The sequence below is a fragment of the Protopterus annectens genome, chromosome 8.part0, assembly GCF_019279795.1.
Source record: "Protopterus annectens isolate FY-2018-M chromosome 8.part0, PAN1.0, whole genome shotgun sequence".
NCBI classification, from domain to species: Eukaryota; Metazoa; Chordata; order Ceratodontiformes; family Protopteridae; genus Protopterus; species Protopterus annectens.
The window spans coordinates 1,499,035,107-1,499,054,379 of NC_056741.1; the positions used below are offsets into that span (position 1 = coordinate 1,499,035,107).

The 19,273-nt window shown below is 38.3% G+C and overlaps 1 protein-coding gene across 2 annotated transcripts in view; it reads left to right on the forward strand.

Moving 5' to 3' along the window:
* PRDM10 (PR/SET domain 10) overlaps positions 1-19,273 on the forward strand; it is a 1,088,540-nt gene that overhangs the window by 377,262 nt on the left and 692,005 nt on the right. For both annotated transcript variants that reach the window (XM_044081083.1, XM_044081084.1), the window contains exon 8: positions 16,717-16,846. In XM_044081083.1, the coding sequence (XP_043937018.1) occupies positions 16,717-16,846 (130 nt within the window). The remainder of the gene's footprint in view (positions 1-16,716; positions 16,847-19,273) is intronic.

A 19,273-nucleotide genomic window follows, 5' to 3' on the forward strand; every position in this document is an offset into this window, starting at 1 on the left:
ATTTTAAAGTTTCAATATACATTCTGAATTTGGAAGTATGTTTTAGTTCCAGTTTTTCAAATATTAACTGTGGTGTAGACAGAAAACTCACAAGCCTGAAAAAGAATCTGTCACCCCAAACCTTTTGTCAAAGATTATTGAACATAAGAAATGATAGTGCCTGTGTTATTTTCATTGGCACTTAATTCCATCATTTACCAGTTTTATACAAACAGCCTCTGTTTAAAAAAAAAAAAAAATCAAGAGCGACAAGTACATAGGAGTGTTCTTATTCCTGGAATCTATATAGTGTGTGCTAAATGTCATCTCAGTTGATGAAAGAATTTTATTGTTAATATATTTTAAAGCAAAATACACATCACCCGTTAGAAGTCTATATGATATGGAGAAAAGTTGTCATGATCTAATCTTGCTTTTTAATAGACATAAAGTCACTCCAACCTGCATGTACGGCAAGTGCAGAGGCTCTATAGTCCAAAACAAATTCAAAACTAATCAGAGCCAGCACAAAGTGTGGTTTAACAATATTTAATATACAAGAACGTATAGCAGCATGAGTGAAGGGGAAAAACATCCCAATCCCAACCCCCAGCTATGGGGGCTTCCTTTGCCCCCATTTATGCCGACTTGTTCATGGCGTCTCTGGAGGAGGAGTTGATTTATGATCCTTGTCATAATCTGTACATTAACGATACTGACATCTGGAGGTGCTACCTCAATGATTGTTGGTTGGTGTGGAGGTCTAATAAGACTTTTTTGCAGGAGTTTGTTGACTATGTCATTGAGAACAAATGGGGCATACAGTTTAAGGTTAATTTCAGCAGGACTGAGATTATCTTCTTGGATGTCCTTGTTAGTAGGAATCCGGATAATACCTTGGATACTAAGATGTATAGTAAATTTCCTCAGTGCAACTCACTCCTGCATGTCACCAGCTTCCATCCACAACATATCATCAGAAATATCCCTAAATCTCAGTTTCTGAGGGTGAAAAGGATTTGTTCCAACTCCTCCACATTTGATAATTACAAACAAGATTTAATTCATTGGTTTAAGGATAGGGGATACAAATCAGGTGACATTAGCAGGGCTTGTCAAGATAGGACCAAATTACTGGAGTACCAGGCACAATCACCAGACACTAAGTCTAAAATAAGACTTGTTGCTACTTTTGGTAGGAATACCAAATCATTCATGCATACCATCAACAGGCACTGGAATATTTTGTTGGTGGAAAACAGACTGACTGAACGTTTGGGGGACAGATGTTCTTTCTCTTTCCACAGGGGCCATACTTTGGGCTCCCTGTTCAGTCACTACAAAAGGTTTGATTATAGGAGAACTGCTTTAACCCAAAGAACACTAACAGGAGCTATATTGGTGGGATGTGTCCCTTGCGGTCATTGTTCGCACTGTCACAAGGTAAATAAAACCAAATATTTCAGCAGTAAAAATACATCCATGGTCTTTAATATCTCTTTTTTGGCTAATTGCAGTACAAGTTGGGTAATTTATTTGGCCACTTGTACATGCTCCGTGTTTTACATTGGCCAAACTCCCAGACCTCTCAAGTTTAGAATTGGGGAGCACATGAGTGGTATAAGGCACAAAAAGCAATCCAATGCCCTTTTCAAACATAGTTGCAAACACAATACTGCAGTATTTAGATTTACTGTTATTTTTCCCCAATTTGCCCACATTGCAAAGATAAAACTGCTGACCTTTTCCATATGTTCTGGAGCTGCAAATGTGTATTCAAACTGTGGAACTCTCTGAAACTACAACTGCAAAAGATGGGCTATCAGACTTCAACGCTTACTTGGGAATTTATGATATTACATATTCCCCCAAATAATCTATCCAAAAACCAAATGATCATTCTTATTAATATTTTCCTATTAATGAAACTCTACATAGCTACCAATTGGCTTAACCTGTACAAGAACTCTTGGGAGAATTTCAGGATTTTGGCGATAAAACATATACTAGCCCGTAAATACATAATAAACAAACAAAACAAAAATCCCAACACTTTTAAACTCTGGTAACAGATTTTCAATATTATACTTAATTAAACCACTAAATATAAGATACACTACAACATACACAAGAATTACCGCAACACGATGTAGTCATAAACTGAGATATTGTTACTAACCCTGGAGTTAGCATTCAGAAGAAGTTTTTTTTTCTCTTTTTTTTTTAATGTTAAACTATGAAAGCATTCATGTAAATAGTGTAAATGTGTTTTAACTGTTTGGTTGTAGTTATGATCCAATATCACCTCTGTACATTAACCTGTGGACTGTGAAAAATAAATAAAGAAATATTGGGGAAAAAAAAAAGATTTACTGTTATTGATTGTATTATAGGAAATTGCAGGGATAAAGTTGGTTGGCACAACATTTTGAATGTTAAGGAAAAGAAATGGATAATTAAACTAGGGGGGCTTTTCTCTCCTGGTTTAAATGAATATCTATAAATTGACCAATAGGAAGTCTCTTGGCATCTGCTTACAGTTATATAAGAATGACTTTTGGGCCCCAATGGTTGTATTTTGTCTGTCTTCCACTGAAGAAGGCTGTTAAGCCGAAGCCGGTTTGGTTTGGGGGTTGGGATGTTTTTTTTTCCCTTCACCCATGTTGCTATATGTTTTTGTGCATTAAATATTGTTAAACCACACTTTGTGCTGGCTCTGATTCGTTTTGAAATTTTAATAGACATACCCTAATGATCTCCCTTCTGTATATTCTCTGTATTCATTCTAGCTTTTTTTTAAAGCCATTGAATTGTACATGTATGCAGGTCCACTAAATTAAACATCGGGGAGATGTAAGAATAAATAAAGCTTTCTCATCCTCTGCTGCTGAAGAAACAGAAAATATATTTGATTATGCTATAACATTTTCCTAAAAAGAAATTAACATGGACCTCAAAGCCTAGACTTTTATCCACAGGGATTCCAAGACTTAAATATAACTTGCTTTGGGGATAATATTGTGGTCAGTGGCATATGGATATTTATTGTTCTGGCCAAAGTACAACACGTTGCATTTCTTTATTTTTTTTGGTATTAAAAAGAACCTTGAGTCTCTCAGTAAAATTCTGTAACTTGCCTTGGTCAGATTTTTTATGACCGTATAAATTTCTGTGTCATCCATGCATTTGTTACCCATACGCCATCACTCAAATAAAAGAGCATAACTAGGCTAAACAAAAAGGGTTCCAGAACAGAGCCCTGTAGTACTCTAGCATTAGCAATCTTTACCTGAGAAAATTTACCCTATATCGTCTATCTTCTGTTAGCTAACCATTATGCAGTCAAGGCGGTGAAATATTTTATTTATTTAGCATTTGTTTACCAGGAAAGTTCAACTTAGAACGAGCCAATTTTCAGCGAATGCCTGGGGAAAAACTTTCCAGACGCATGTCTTTGTGTTTAATATCTAGTAGAGCTGTGATTTCCAAGATGTTTCAGTTGGAATTATATCAAAAGCATTTGATTGGTCCAGATATAGAATGTTCAGGGGAAGATTTGGCTCAGATGGCTCTACCACATTAGTGTAAATATCCAGAAGATTACTTAGAGAAGATCTACCTGGAATAAACCCATACTAAGTGACATCTTATAATTGTCTGGTAAAATTGAAAAGGGCTAGAAGTAATAGTCTTTCAAAAACATTCCCAATTAAGTTTGCCAGTCTGATAGGGTGATGATGGGATGATCATTTGCAACCTCAGTATTGTTACCACCTTTGGGTATTAGTACAACAATAGCCTTCTTTCGTATTTCTAGAACATACCTGTATGTATTTTGTAACAAAGATGTTAAATGTGATACTAATGGGGAGAATCTTTACAAAAAAAAAAACACATTAAGGGCCATTCTCATTAGCCGTTGCATTATTTCTTATTCCTCTTATTGCAGTGTATACATTTGCCATAGTGATACACAGACATAGCTCTTCATCAGTGGTTTTCTCAAGGCCCAGTTAACTGAACCAGAGTGAGAACAGGCAAAAAAAAAAAAAAGTAGCTGCAGTGCATATTGGCAATAGTAGTCTTGTCTGTAGCTACAATGTTTTAACATAAAAACTGATATTTCCTGTATTAGAATCAAAATACTTTCTCTGGTGTTAAAAAGGCCTTATGGTTATCCATAGTGTATGATGCTAGATTTAGCTCATATGTACGTTTGTTCCCTATTTGATTTACTGAGCATTGTACTGAAGCTTCTGTTTATTGGGTGGAGCAGTAGTTATCGTTGTAACCTCACAGCAAGAGGTTCTCCAGTTTGATTCTCGGCTGGGGTGCCTTCTGTGTGGCATCTACATGTTCTCCCTGCATTCTCATGTGTTTTCTCTGGTGCTCTGGTTTCCTTCCATATTCCAAAGGCATGCATCTGGAGCATGTCTCTGCCTCCACTAAAAATGAGCTGTGTCCTAGTCCGACATTCCCGGTAAACAAATGTTAAATAAATAAATTGTTGGGAAATTCCTTTATGTTGCTTAGTGATATTTTGTAGTGTCAACATTTGTTCCAGAGAACTTGATGACCACAGCGGATCTACTAACACCCACTGAAATATAGCAGGAAGTAAGTGAGTCAATAACTCCATAGAAAATACTCCAGCCATACCTGTTATTTTTCCCTTCCTTTGCTGTCTCCGAATTCCATTTACAGTTTTTTATTCAGTAGACAAATACGCTTATGTGATGGTATTTCTCAATAGTTTCAGTGGAAGAAGTGCCCCCTAAAGGCAGCAATTGCCTTCCTGAGCATTCAGCTGTATCCCTGATCAGGACCACATCCAAAAAGTTGTTACAGTGGGTGAGGACAGTAAGAATTTGTTTGAAATCATGTGCTAAGTTGCATTAGCTTGTAAAAGCCTCAGTTAGGATACATATGAAGCAGTACCGGCATTTAGATCACCAGCAATTGTTAAAATATTTCTTTTCAAAATAGTTGTATTTGGGGCAGGAATTCCAACATGCCTTAGACATAGAGAATGATAAAAACTTGCATATTCCCAAGAAAAATGACTCATCTGAATGGTAATGGCCACTATTTCCTACCCATCCAAATCGTAATGACCACTATATCACTAGTAAACACAACTTCACTGTAGTATGACAAAGTACTGTCTTTTGCATAAAATACAACCCCTCAGATCCATTACTCCTATTATAGTGATATCCTATATATACCGAGAGACTAAATGGGTGATAGTTGTTCTTTATGTTGTTACAAACATAATATCATAATTAACTGAACCCTAGCTCCTATTTCAGTAACTGTAGCTCCTACATATATTCACCTAGAGACATTTAATTATTCCGTTACAATCGGCCAGAACTTGTACTCTGCTCACAAATTAGATTCTTACCATCTACCCAGAATCCTGTTTCCTAGATTTCTTAAGTGAAAACTGTCCTTGGCAAATACAATGAATTTATCAACAAAGTTTTCTCAAGGGTGTAAAGCATCAGTTTCCTTCTTAATACAAATCAAAGTCTGTTAATTGAAATTCTGAGCTATACATTTCTTAAAGTTTAAATGTGAGGCTGTGAGATTATCAGTTGCCATCAACTTAAACTTCTTTACCAAACATTACAATTTATTTTATTACTTTTTTCTGTTGTTCAACATATATTTTTACATAATATAACCAAATCATTGGGTTTATTTGAATTAAGTACTTTTAACACTTCTTTGAATAAGCAACAATAATAAAAAGAAATTTCTTAAATCCAGTAGAATTCTTGGCAAGTCAAATAGGAAACAAATCTACTTATGAGCTGAAACTAGCACCGTTGATAGGGCTGATAACATTACTAGAAACCCGTTTCTTTCTTTGACTTCAGCAGTAGTCAACAGTTGCATGGAATCAGTGTATCAACCCTGGCTATTCTAGAATAATATGGCATTATTGTGTAATCCTGGTTACTGATTTGAACTACTTTTGCACACAGTATTTTTGATTGTTTACTGGGGAAGTACAATAATCAATGTTGACCAATTTGAGGCTCAGCCCATGTAATAAATTCCAAGTTATTGTAATAAACTCTTGAGTTATTGCACTTTTCCCTAGCGTTAAGTGTTGTACTAATATAACATATTTAGGGCTTGGCTTTATTCAAAATAATAAAGAATGCCATTTAAACGTTATATAGGCTGTTGGAATAATATAAATGTTTATTTTAAAAGGTGAATGCCTATGCAGTATCATTCAGTCTCAGATTCATTTTATTACAATGAATATTTTCATTTACTTTTTTATTTACTTTTTTTGTCAGACTGCTCCACAATATTTGCTGTAATATTCAGACTGAGCTTAATAAATGTGTATGGTAACCATACCACCAAAAGCTAACTGCCCCTAAATCTTATGGTGGAATGAAAATGCATGCAATATATTATCTGATTGCCAAGATAGTAGCATTTCATATAGCTCTAGATTTTTGTAATACGTTTAGGTTTTTATAATGCTATTGTTTGAGCACATTCTGTAGGTTACTAGCTTCTTGACATATCTTTATTAAAACTTTAGATTCCTAGTTTATTCACTGATGTATAAAGATTTTTTTGACGTTTTTCCTATAGATTAGGATTCTCTCCTCCCCCTTTTCCAGCCATTTGTATTCATGATATTTTAGTTAGGAATGACCTACTTTCTGCAAAGAAAGCTCATTTCTTAAAGATGCTTCAAGTACTCTTAAGAGTTTGTGAATTGAAAAAAAATATATATCTATGGTCTATGTCTTTATAATACTATTTTTACAGCAAAACAAAAATTATATTAATGGAAATGTTGGTAATCTTAAACTAATCATTTCAAAGTGCTAATGAATGCTTCCAATAATAAAAATCTCCTGCCTGTTTGAATGTGTTGAAGATTAAATTTAACAGTTCAGTTAATTTTCTGGGCTTCAGTTTGGAAAGATTGATAAATGTTTAAGAAACAGCACTGCTTGAGAAAAAATGTTGTGCCTTTCCCTTCTGTTATATTACCTTTATAGAATTCTGTTTTGCACAGTTTGAGTTTTTCAAATGATTGTATGACCTCCATTAAATTAGCCAATTTTACTAGACTATACTTACTGTAAAATCTTGAATGATGAATGCCTTTAAGATAATAGTAACAATAACTGTAATAATAAGTCTCCTCTTCAGTTTTTCCCATTGAAACTAGACTAACTCTCAACCTAAGCTCTCAAAAAGCATTCTACATCCCAGCACTTGCTCAGACCTAATAGCAAGCACTAATATACCCTGACGCTTGATTGCCCAGCAGGGCAAGGTTCTTTATTCACCCCTCACCAACCAAGCGACTAAGCAGCTCACCCTACTATTCAGGCATGACCAAAGGGCAATTTCAGGTGTACTCTCCAGTCCAGCTGGTGAATCCTGAGGCAATGTTACAACTGCCTCATGTACACAGACAACCCTCTCCTCCTACCACAAAACACTAACATATGTGAGAGATGCAATTATACAGCCAAACTGGAGGTTAAGCTCTCTCCACCAAAGACTGGAACAGACAGTCAAGAGGAGAAGGTTAACACTTGCACCACACCTCCAGCCACACACAGACCTATTAAACCAGCACTGGCAAAAAATACACAAAATCATACTCTGCAGCTCTAAATAAAAACCTGCAAAAGCATCAGAGACCTCTAAAGCAGACACCCAAACAACCTGTACCTCCCATCACAAACCAGACAACACATAAAGCACAAAAACAGTGTGCCGCACAATCAGAGCCCTTAAGGCGAAATAACATACCTAACACACTAGTAATAGGTGAGACTATAGTCAGGCACACTGACGTCCCACTCACTAGGCTGGACAAGCAGAAGGTTACTGTTAGCTGCCTGTCGGGAGCCAGAATCCGCCATGTAACACAAGCACTCAGGCCAACAAGTACAAATATGACTGTCATTGTTCATGTTGGTGTGAATGACCTGAGATGTACCTCCCTGGATACATGAAAAGAGACATGGAAGAGCTCTCTGATCATGTAGCCCAGGCTGGTATGACCCAGACTAGCATCCTGCCCTCACCAAGAATGATACCTCAGTATAAAGAAAAAATGATCAATTTCAACAATTGGCTAAGCTTCTGGTGTCATTCAAAGGGGATCCAGTGTCTGTCAGCCTGGGACGACATGCTCGACAAGCCACGTTGCTTCGCAAGAGACGGCTTGCACCTGTCAACCCTAGGCTTTCAAATACTGACCAAGGCTCTTGCTGCCCCCCCATAGTGCCTTTTTTAGGCAAGGCTCAAAATTCAAACCCACCTCCGTAAACCACACAATTAACAAAAAACTGAGGGTTATGCTACTCAACACCAGGAGTTTAAATCTCACAATGCACATGCTCGAAGCACTCCTCAGTATGGAAAAAGTCGACATCTGTGCAGTAACTGAAACCTGGTTCAAGGCTCCAGAGAAGCACCCCAGCACATCCGGGCTACAACTCATGCCACATGTTTCGACCACAGAACACGGACCGAAACACACAAGGAGGGGGTGTATCCATATTCATCAAGGATACCTACACTTCCAGGTTAGTGGCGCAGCATGATGCCCCTGAGATCATCCATGTGCAACTAACATCGGTCAAATCTGCAATGCAAATTGTGACCTACTACAGATCACCCTCCATGACCCAGGACCACCACTCCACCTTTCTGGAGACACTGGAAAACATGAAGGTCCCTACCAAACACCCTGATATTGGGCGATTTCAATTACCCTACCATTAACTGGAAAAACTACTCGAGTACAAACTCCCAGGCCCAGCGCTTCCTTGAATTCATCAACTCAAATGCCCTGGATCAGCTGGTAAACTCCCCTCCCAGAGGTGAAAACATATTGGACCTGGTCATCACCAACATGGGCGACAGATGTTCCACACCGGAAGTCAACCCATCACTGGTTAGATCAGACCATAAACTAATCACTCTGGATGTTCACACCTCACCACCACCCCCAACTAAGGAAACCACAATAAAAATCTTTTCTAAAGCAAACTTCACCGTAAGACAGAGGCGGTAAGTTTCACAGCCCCCACGCTAAAGGATAACGCTGCCCAAGATGCAGAAGCCTTTACAAATGCACTCTGTGAGCACCTACAAGGATGCGTGGATCGGGCTGTCCCTATCAAAACCAAGACTCACTCCTTTAAGAGAAGGAAACCAGTCTGGTGGACCCCTGCCATAAACAGGCTGTACAATAGAAAGAGGAAACTAGTTCAGAAAAAAAGCAAATCCCAAGAAGGAAAGGCATCCCTGATCAGTGTCAGTAAGAAACTACGGTGCCTCATAAAATCATCCAAGGCTAACTTCGAAAGAAAAATAGCCAGGGATTCAAAAGATAACCGCAAAGCCTTCTTTAGCTACGCAAGTGGCAACTCGCAGATATGCACTGAACTAGTGCAAAATAGCACAAAATATACTGAACCTACTGATATTGCCAACATCCTGGCAGATAGATTCAGTGCAAACTTCACCCCCCTCTCACCCCCAAAAGGGCCCACAACAATACCGGAAAAGTGTAGTGTCCCAGAAATCACAGGCGCACTGGTGAAAGCAGCCCTTTCAAAAGCCAAAAACACAGCGTCAATGGGGCCCGATGGTGTCCCAGGCTCCGTCTTGCACGAACTACGGAACAAACTAATCCCCCACCTAAACACGCTATTCAACCTCAGCCTCTCCACAGGCTATGTGCCCATAGAATGGTGCACAGCAACAGTTATTCCACTCCACAAAGGAAGGGCCACAACTGACCCTGGTAGCTATCGCCCCATAAGCCTGACTAGCCTGGTCTGCAAGGTTATGGAGCGCATCATCGTGGAACTCATTAGCAAAGACATTGGGAACCTCCAAACACTTGACCCGACCCAGTTCAGCTTTGTTAAGGGCAGATCATGCCTACTAAATCGGATTGACTTCTTCGAGACAGTCAACAAGGCCATAGACGAGGTAAAGGTGGTTCACACAGCCTAGTTTGACCTCGCCAAGGCTTTCGACACCATTCCCCACTCGGGTATTACAGAAAAACTCACCAACCTGAACATAAACCATTACGTCACGAGATGGGCTGCCAACTGGTTCGCAGACAGAACTCACGGTAAGAATAGCGGGCTCCAGGTCCGACTCTAAACAGTCACAAGTGGTGTCCCACAAGGCTTGGTCCTGGGACTCCTACTGTTCGGCATATACTTCTCAGAAGTACAGGCAAACACAGGAGGACTATGGCTAACCGAGTTCACTGATGACTGCAAACTGGGAGCCATAATTGACTCTCCGGCTGACACGGACATCCTCCAAAAGGGCCTTACTGAGACGGGCACCTGGTGTCAAAGTCATGGCCTCAAGCTAAATGAGTAAAAATGCATAGTCATCCCGTTTGGGAAAAATAAAAACAAAACAACCACAAGTTACCACATAGGTGGCAGCTCCCTTAATACAGAAGAGGTAATAAGAGATCTGGAGACCCGGGTAAATAGTAATCTCTCCTTTGACAATCATATTGCCAAAGTAGTTAGGAAATCCTTCTATGTGGCCCATCTAATTACTAAAGGGTTCGCATCTAGAAGTAAAGAGGTTATAGTGCCCCTCTGTTCGTCACTCATCCAACCCATCATAGAGTACAATGCCCCATTTGGGATGTACCTCACAAGACACTTCCAACAGCTGGATAGACCACAAAAGTACCTCACCAACAGGAGCCTCAAACATATGTCCTATGCAGCCTGACTGAAAAAACTCCGGCTGTACTCAGTGGCATATCGCTTACTCAGAGGTGATCTCTGCCTGACTTACAAAGCCATGTCCAACTCAGAATTGATGGACATGCTCCACCTAAAGAAATCCAAGTCACTGGGAGCCACGTGCTTTAGTGAGCTAAACCTCACCACAACAATAAATAGAACATACTGGAGGGATAGATTACTGTCACAGAGACTCCCCATGCTTTGGAACAAAATTCCAAACTACGTTTAGCAGAGCCCCCTCAGCTAACACTCTTCAAGAGAAACCCTGACGAGTGGATGGGTAACAGAAAATACACCCCTGGGATCACTTCATTGGCTCTGCTTGACAGAGGATCAGTTAATCAATCAATCGGATGGCGAAAGCCAACACACTCTGGCTAGGCTTATAAATGCCCTTGGGCAGATACCCTAGTACCTACTTATGAACCTATAATAATATGGGTTACATTTTTAAGAAGCCTCGACCATTGAAAGGGATAAATTAGGAGGTTAAATGGCCTCGCGCTGTATTGCATTATTTTAATTTTGTTATAGATAAAGTTACGATTCATCAATTTAATGTTTTTCCTTTAGTAAAACATTATGGACAGTTTCCAAAAGACTTGCACTGTGCGCATGTGACTTATTCCAGTACAAGTCTGCACCAGAAGCTTGGCTTTTGGAATCTGACCATATATTAAAACAAAATTTTTCAATTTGCAAGAGGTGTCTTCTGTTTTTTTTTTTTTTTTTTTTCTGTAGCAGTGTTGTGTGTAATGGCGTATGGATTGACTTGATTTCAAAAAAGATTGGAAAGCTTCTTGAAACAATGTATTGCACATTATGATCTAAACCGTATTGTTGCAACCTGTACGCTTATTCTTTTTTCTTGTCTGCTCTTTTTTTTTTAATCTTTCAGTATGAAATGTTACCTTAGTTTTGGTATATAGTATTGTCATGATGCCGTATTGGTTTTGAGATGTGTATATGCTAATTTTAATATATTCAGTATCTGTTCTGTTTTGTCTTTCTGTCTGTGTATTGTTCCAGAAAATACAATAAAGCAGAGAACTCCACGTAGAGCCGGTCAAAACTTTTATTCAATAAAACCAATGATAAAATCTTCCATAAGCGCTTTCAGGCTACCTGCCCTTCATCAGATAACAAAAAACATCACAGATACCATATTTAAAATACATGGCAACCAATCAGCTTTCAGTATTTTACCCTCCTTTTCTTAAGGATGGGTTTTAAAGGTACAATAGCATTTATACCTGGTGGCTTATCTGCCCCTAATCTTACAATCCATCTAGTCTCAGTACATTCCGTATCATTAAACAAATTGCCACCCCTGACATTAGGAGTAATCACCTGTATTGCCATGAATAAAAATGTATGATCCATATTCATTTTTACATGTGCCAATGCATTATGTTCATTGCAATGTTTTATGTCTGACAGATGCTGAAATATCCTTGTCTTGAACATATTATTGGTTTTTCCCACATAATATACTTCACATTTCTGACAGACTGCTATATATACTAAATTGTGTGTCCTACAGTCAGCATAACCTCTAAATATATACTGTTTGTCTGTCCTTGGATGCACAAATATCTGTTTTTGTAAAATATACTGACATGCTTTGCAGTGATAGCACGGATATGTGCCCTTCTTGTTAATACTAGGGACACTTTTTAAACAGTTTTTTTTTCTTTACAAAGTATATCTTTCAAACTCCTATTTTTTCTAAATGCAAAATTAGGTGTAAAATCTAAAATCTTTCAGTTTAGGATCAGTGTGCATTACCTGCCAATGATGTTTAATAATCTCACATATATAGTCCACATCGCTGCTATAAGTAAGCACCATATCAATTCTTTCTTTGCAGACAGATGGATTTTTCTGTTTATCAGTTATACCTCAAGTCTCTTTATATAACCAGGGTTTAGCTGTACTGTTGCGTTTAATCTTACTATGTTTAATTAGAGGTTCTGTCCTATTACGTTTATATCCCCTCTGTATCAAATTATTATGAAAATTATCCACTTCTTCCTGGAATTTACTATCCTCACTGCAGAGTCTTGAAATCCTACAAACCTGTCCCTTGACAATATTGTCAAAGGTGTGACGTGGGTGCATACTATCATAAGTAAGCAGGCTGTTACGCCAACAAGGTTTTCTGTACAGCGATGTCATTACATCACATCCATCCCTTTTAGTTAGTCTTACATCCAAAAAATCTAATGAAATCTAATGAAACTTCAGAATAGTTGACTGAAAATCTAAAAAATTCAGAACTCCCTTCTAAATACATTATAAAGGCCTTTAATTCCTGTTCCGTGCCATCCCATAAAAAGAAAATAATCGTCCACAAAACGTACATAGAAATGTAATTTGTTGGACCATGCATGTGTAACCTCAAATATGGTACTGTCCTCCCAATATGCCAACACCAAGTTGGCATATGAGTTCGCACAAGGTGTGCCCATGGCAACACCCTGCTGTTGTCTAAAATACATCCCCTGACACACAAATACATTGTATTCCAACACAATGTTCAACAATTTACAAATTCTTTGAATAGTGTCAGTATTATATTGAGTTTTGTTCCTCAATATACTCTCGTGCTTTGATTCCATAAACATTATCAATCACTGTAAAAAAATTATTTTCATCCATTGTAACAAACATACACTTCCTCTCATTCATCACCGTCAAATGCTCAAAGACGACCCAATGAATTGTGCTGTGTCCCTCAATATTCTCGGGTAGAAATTCAATACAGGTTTCAGAACACATGCAACCCAAATTGATATATGTTCAGTGACCACCCCTACCTGATACAATGGGTCTAAGTGGTGGGTCCACAGCACACTTATATATTTTTGGGAGTGCTTTAAATTCAGGTACAGTCGGATGTTGAATCAACAAAGAAATCCCTCAATTTTTTATCTACCAATCCTACAAAATGCAGATTGCTGATATTATTTTGCACCTTATCTGTCAAATTCTTAATCATAACTGGAGAAACCTTACTAAATGTTTGTTCATCAGCCAACAACATTTTCTATTTTGTACTGTAAAACTGTTTATTCATGACAACTACTGCGCCCCCCTTGTCTGCTGGTTTTATAATGATATTCTCATTATTTATCAAATCATTAAGTGCCATCCTTTGTGCTCTGGATAAATTGTAAATTTTTTTCTTTCGATCATTCTTAAAATAGTCTTCTATGTCATGTTCACACATCTTAACAAACACTGACATGGCAGGACAAAAAAACGGCATATACTCACTAGGCTGTCTAAACTTAATATTAGTTTCAGACATATTATTACCTTTAAATATTTGCTTTAACATCACATTCCTAGCGAAATTAAAAACATCTAAAACAACTTGACTGTGCTCTGATAAAGCGTCCAGTACAAATGTTAGACCTTTATTCAGTACTTGCATTTGTACATCACTAAGTTCATAACCAGATATATTATACAGAATGTTAACATCACCCACAGTCATCCCGAGACTCTCCATCTCTTCTGTCCATTGTACTGCGACACACTCCATTTGCATGCGTTCTTCTTGCGGACAGAAGCCGGTAGCATAGGAAAAGTTTTACTGAAGATTGTGGATGTAGTTTTGGGTTTGGCTACCAAAACTGCGAATGCTTCCCCTTTTGTCAACTGCTGAGCGTATCTGCTCCTGCTGGCTGACCTCCATGTTGGAGCATACTGACATCACCCTCTCACCATTAGAGGGAGCAGCTGGAGGGCTAGGGACAGAAATAAAGGATTGTTCAGCTCCAGGAGTGGTCTTAACATTACCGGCAAGTTCTTTTTCCATCTGCTGATTGGGTGCCGGTTCTCTTGTAGGCACAGCCTCTTCCCTACGAGCAGTCCCAGATCTTACTCTCGGCCAACTGAAGAGATTGTTTAGAGCAAAGTCCCTAATGTCCCGCTCTAATTTCTTAATTTTGATCTGTTGCAGCTTGTTGTCATAAGAAGCTGCTGCGAAGAACACATTACTCAATCTCTCAAAGTGATACTCCTCAGTAAAATGTCGTTCAGTGTCTAGCTGCATGTCTCGCACTTCTTTAGAAACTTTTTGTTCTTCCGGTTGGAAGTAATCTAATAACAACTGTATATAAGAGAAACTAGTTTGTAAATTGATTTCTTGCCATCTCGCTAGGAGATCTGGATACACATCACCCTGTGTAGGCATACACAATACTTGCATTCCTCTAGGAATCACATTAAATTTCAGGCAGGCTTCCAAAGGAAACCTTTGCCACTGCAAACATTTCAGTCTCATGATGTTATTATGAAATTTCAAGACCAACTCTTGAAATTCAAGCTCACCCATAGCTGTCGACTCCTGTTCAGGATTGGTGTTAGCCATTCATTGTATATTCATATGCAACAATGGATTAACATTATGAAATGGGCTTCTCCCAGCACCTTCATTAGTCATTTGGTCCAAGTTACCTCGCGGGTGGTAAGCCAACTCCAAGTTTCCATTATTAAGCTCAGACGTGTGCAAATAAGCAATATAAAAACAAACAAAAGTCTATTTGCACCAAAGTTGCTCTGCCTAACACAAGCACAGTCCCAGAAAATACAATAAAGCAGAGAACTCCACGTAGAGCTTGTCAAAACTTTTATTCAATAAAACCAATGATAAAATCTTCCATAAGCGCTTTCAGGCTACCTGCCCTTCATCAGATAACAAAAAACATCACAGATACCATATTTAAAATACATGACAACCAATCAGCTTTCAGTATTTTACCCTCCTTTTCTTAAAAGTCACTGCGAGCCACGTGCTTTAGTGAGCTAAACCTCGCCACAGCAATAAATAGAACATGCTGGAGGGATAGATTCCTGTCACAGAGACTCCCATGCTTTGGAACAAAATTCCAAACTACGTTAGGCAGAGCCCCCTCACTAAAACTCTTCAAGAGAAACCTTGACGAGTGTATGGGTAACAGAAAATACACCCCTGGGATCACTTCATTGGCTCTGCTTGACAGAGGATCATTTAATTAATCAATCGGATGGCGAAAGCCAACACACTCTGGCTAGGCTTATAAATACCCTTGGGTAGATACCCTAGTACCAACTTATGAATCTATAATAATATGGGTTACATTTTTAAGAAGCCTTGATCATTGAAAGGGATAAATTAGAAGGTTACCTGGCCTCACACTGTATTGCATTATTTTAATTTTGTTATAGATAAGAAAGTTAAGATTCATCAATGTAATGTTTTTCCTTTAGTAAAACATTATGGACAGTTTCCAAAAGACTTGCACTGTGCGTATGTGACTTATTCCAGTACAAGTCTGCACCAGAAGCTAGACTTTTGGAATCTGACCGTATATTAAAACAAAATGTTTCAATTTGCAAGAGGTGTCTTCTGTTTTTTTTTTTTTTTTTTTCTGTAGCAGTGTTGTGTGTAATGGCATATGGATTGACTTGATTTCAGAAAAGATTGGAAAGCTTCTTGAAACAATGTATTGCACATTGTGATCTAAACCATATTGTTGCAACCTGTACGCTTATTCTTTTTTCTTGTCTGCTTTTTTGTTTTTTTTTAATCTTTCAGTATGAAATGTTACCATAGTGTTGGTATATAGTATTGTCATAATGCTGTATTGGTTTTGAGATGTGTATATGCTAATTTTAATATATTCAGTATCTGTTCTGTTTTGTCTTTCTGTCTGTGTATTGTTAAAACAAATATATTTTGTTAAAAATTGAACATCTGAGAAAATAGCATAATGACATGACAGATATGAAATATCGCTGACTAAAATTGAAATTATGCTTGTTTGGAGTACATTGACTGCACAAATCATACTCCTAATGCCATCAGTGGAAGCATTTTTTTTTTACTGTGTAACCTCCAAGAACAAAGTGTATTTGCATTAACCTTAAATCACTCCATGTTTTTCAGGGCAAAAGGCAGAGGTCGAGGTCGTGGGAAAAGGAGATTTGGTCCAGGTCGAAGGCCAGGGCGCCCTCCTAAATTCATCCGCCTGGAAGTCCCCAGTGACGGCACTGAAAATGTTGAAGATCAACCTCAGGTTGCACTTTATATGCAATGTTTTCTGTCTAGAGACTACATGGACATTGTCATTCTTTATTTATTTACGTGATTACTAGGAAAATCTGACTGGGCATAAATCACATTTTCAGTGGAGGACTGGGGAGAAAAGTTCTATAAGACATAAATTGGATATATACAAACCTGGAAATATACAAGTAGCAAGAGAAGTTACAATAAATTATACAAATGAGATCAGTAAAGGGGAAAAAAATCAAGATTACATCGGAAGACAGGCCCAGTACTCATACACATGCGCACACACAGGCGCGCGCGTGTGTGTGCGTGTGTGTGTGTGTGTGTGTGTGTGTGTGTGTGTGTGTGTAGATTACATATCTATAGAGAGAGATAAATGGATATAAATATTTTTATATGTATATATATATATATATATATATATATATATATAATATATATATATCTAGAGAGAGAGATACACACACACACACACACTTGAATATTATGGAGAAAAAAGATGCAATAAGGTACATAAGGTGCAGAAACAGAAAGTGGACAGTAAGAAGAATATTATATTTGCAAAAATGGACCAAAGTAGTTATGGGAATGGCTCCACATTGTATGTCCAGTCCTAACACTTGAAAAAACAAAATTCCAATAAATCAATATACAGTGACTTCTGAAATGCTCCTTTGTGTCTCCATACTCCTTAATGCTTTAAAGATCACTGTTCCTCAGAGCAAGTGGAATACTGCAAACCAACAGTTTTAGATTTTGTGCAGTTTTCTCCCATTCTTTCTTTAAATTCTTATATTTAAGGGATGACCGTTGCAGTCCTAGGAAAATCAGAGAACCCTTATTTGAACATATAAAGTAAGAATTATGGTACTTCACCAGTGACTACAGAAATAGATTCTTTAAAGTTAAATTGGGTTTTTCCTTCTCTCAGCCCACACCTCTTTCAGTGGGAGTACACCAAGGTTCTGCCCTAGTGCTTCTCTTCTCAGTTTTTTTCATAAACTTCCTCACGATCTTCCTACCCCACAACTCATCCCCTATGCTGGTAACACACCTGCAAAAAGAATGCAACTCCCTAATTTCCTGACTTAGTAACAAAAACAAAAAGCATGCTATTTGTCACTACCCTAAAACCTAAAAAAATTACCTAAGCACCATAATATTACTACCCTCAGTGGCACACCAGTAGAAGCAGCCAGCTCCTTCAAATACCTTGGTCTGTGGCTAGACCAGTTACTAAAATTCCATACCCATATTGAGAAATTAAGGGCAAAAGTTAAATCAATTGTATAGGCAAAGGAGTCCATCTGGCCCAGCACTAATATGGGCAACTCATAATAGCCTCTAAGAAAAAACTCCTCAAAAAAAAAAAAAAATCTGTCGCTTTATCACTAACACATCCCCTCATGAGCACCACTGCTTCAGATTAAAAAAAAAACAAATGTCTCCCAGTGAAGCAGAGCAGACCTAATAGGTTATCTCATCTTCATCTCAACTTCTCCAGCCTAACTCATTCCCATTAGTAGTTGCCAACTGTATACTTATGTTGTTGTTGTTGTCTTTCGGCTTTACCCGGTTAAGGGTCGCCACAGTGGAACTCCGGTCCGCTAATGATTGGCAGTAGGTTTTGACTAACATTGAGGTGCCAGCTCGACGTTCAACCTTCAACGAAGGCACGCCCATTTACGCATGTATTTCGAACGCCCACCCAACCGTGGGGAGGACGTGCAGACTCAACACAGAAGGCACTCCCCGCACTCCAGCCGAGAATCGAACAGGAGAACCTTTTGCTGTGAGGCAACAACGCTACCGCTGCACCACCACACACCATAATTTCAGATGTTTCTCCCAAACAACACCCCACTCCAACACCTGTAAACAAAGCGGCATTGCACCCATCACTCTCTTCCAGTCTTGTTCCAAAAATAATCCCCCCACCTAAAAGCACTAAAATCTCCCTTCTCTACCTTCAGAGCTGAACTTAAACAATGCCTCCATAACAAATCAAACTGTAATTGCCACACAGTATGTCACATCATGTAAGGACATCTCATCCTCTAGCCTTACTCTATATCTCTAAGCTACTAACACCTCTTAAGTTAATTTCCTCCACCTTCCCTTGACACTCTACTGCATCTCCACCATGGTGTTAACAAGAAAACATATCCATGTAAAACGTGCAATTCTGTCAGTATTGTTGCTATGTCAGTTAATTCTTACTGCACAATCTTTGGTATAGTTTGTTACTTTTTCTGTTTTTGAGATGTACAACTTACTGCCTACTTTTTTTCTTCTGTGTGAATTATTTCACCTGGGCAGTAACCTGCAAATGGTGGTTTGTTGTGACTGTACTGCCCTGGTAAATGAATTTATAAAATAATTATTCATAAGTCTCTAGAATTAAAATGAAATGCAGCTTGTTTAGCTGGTA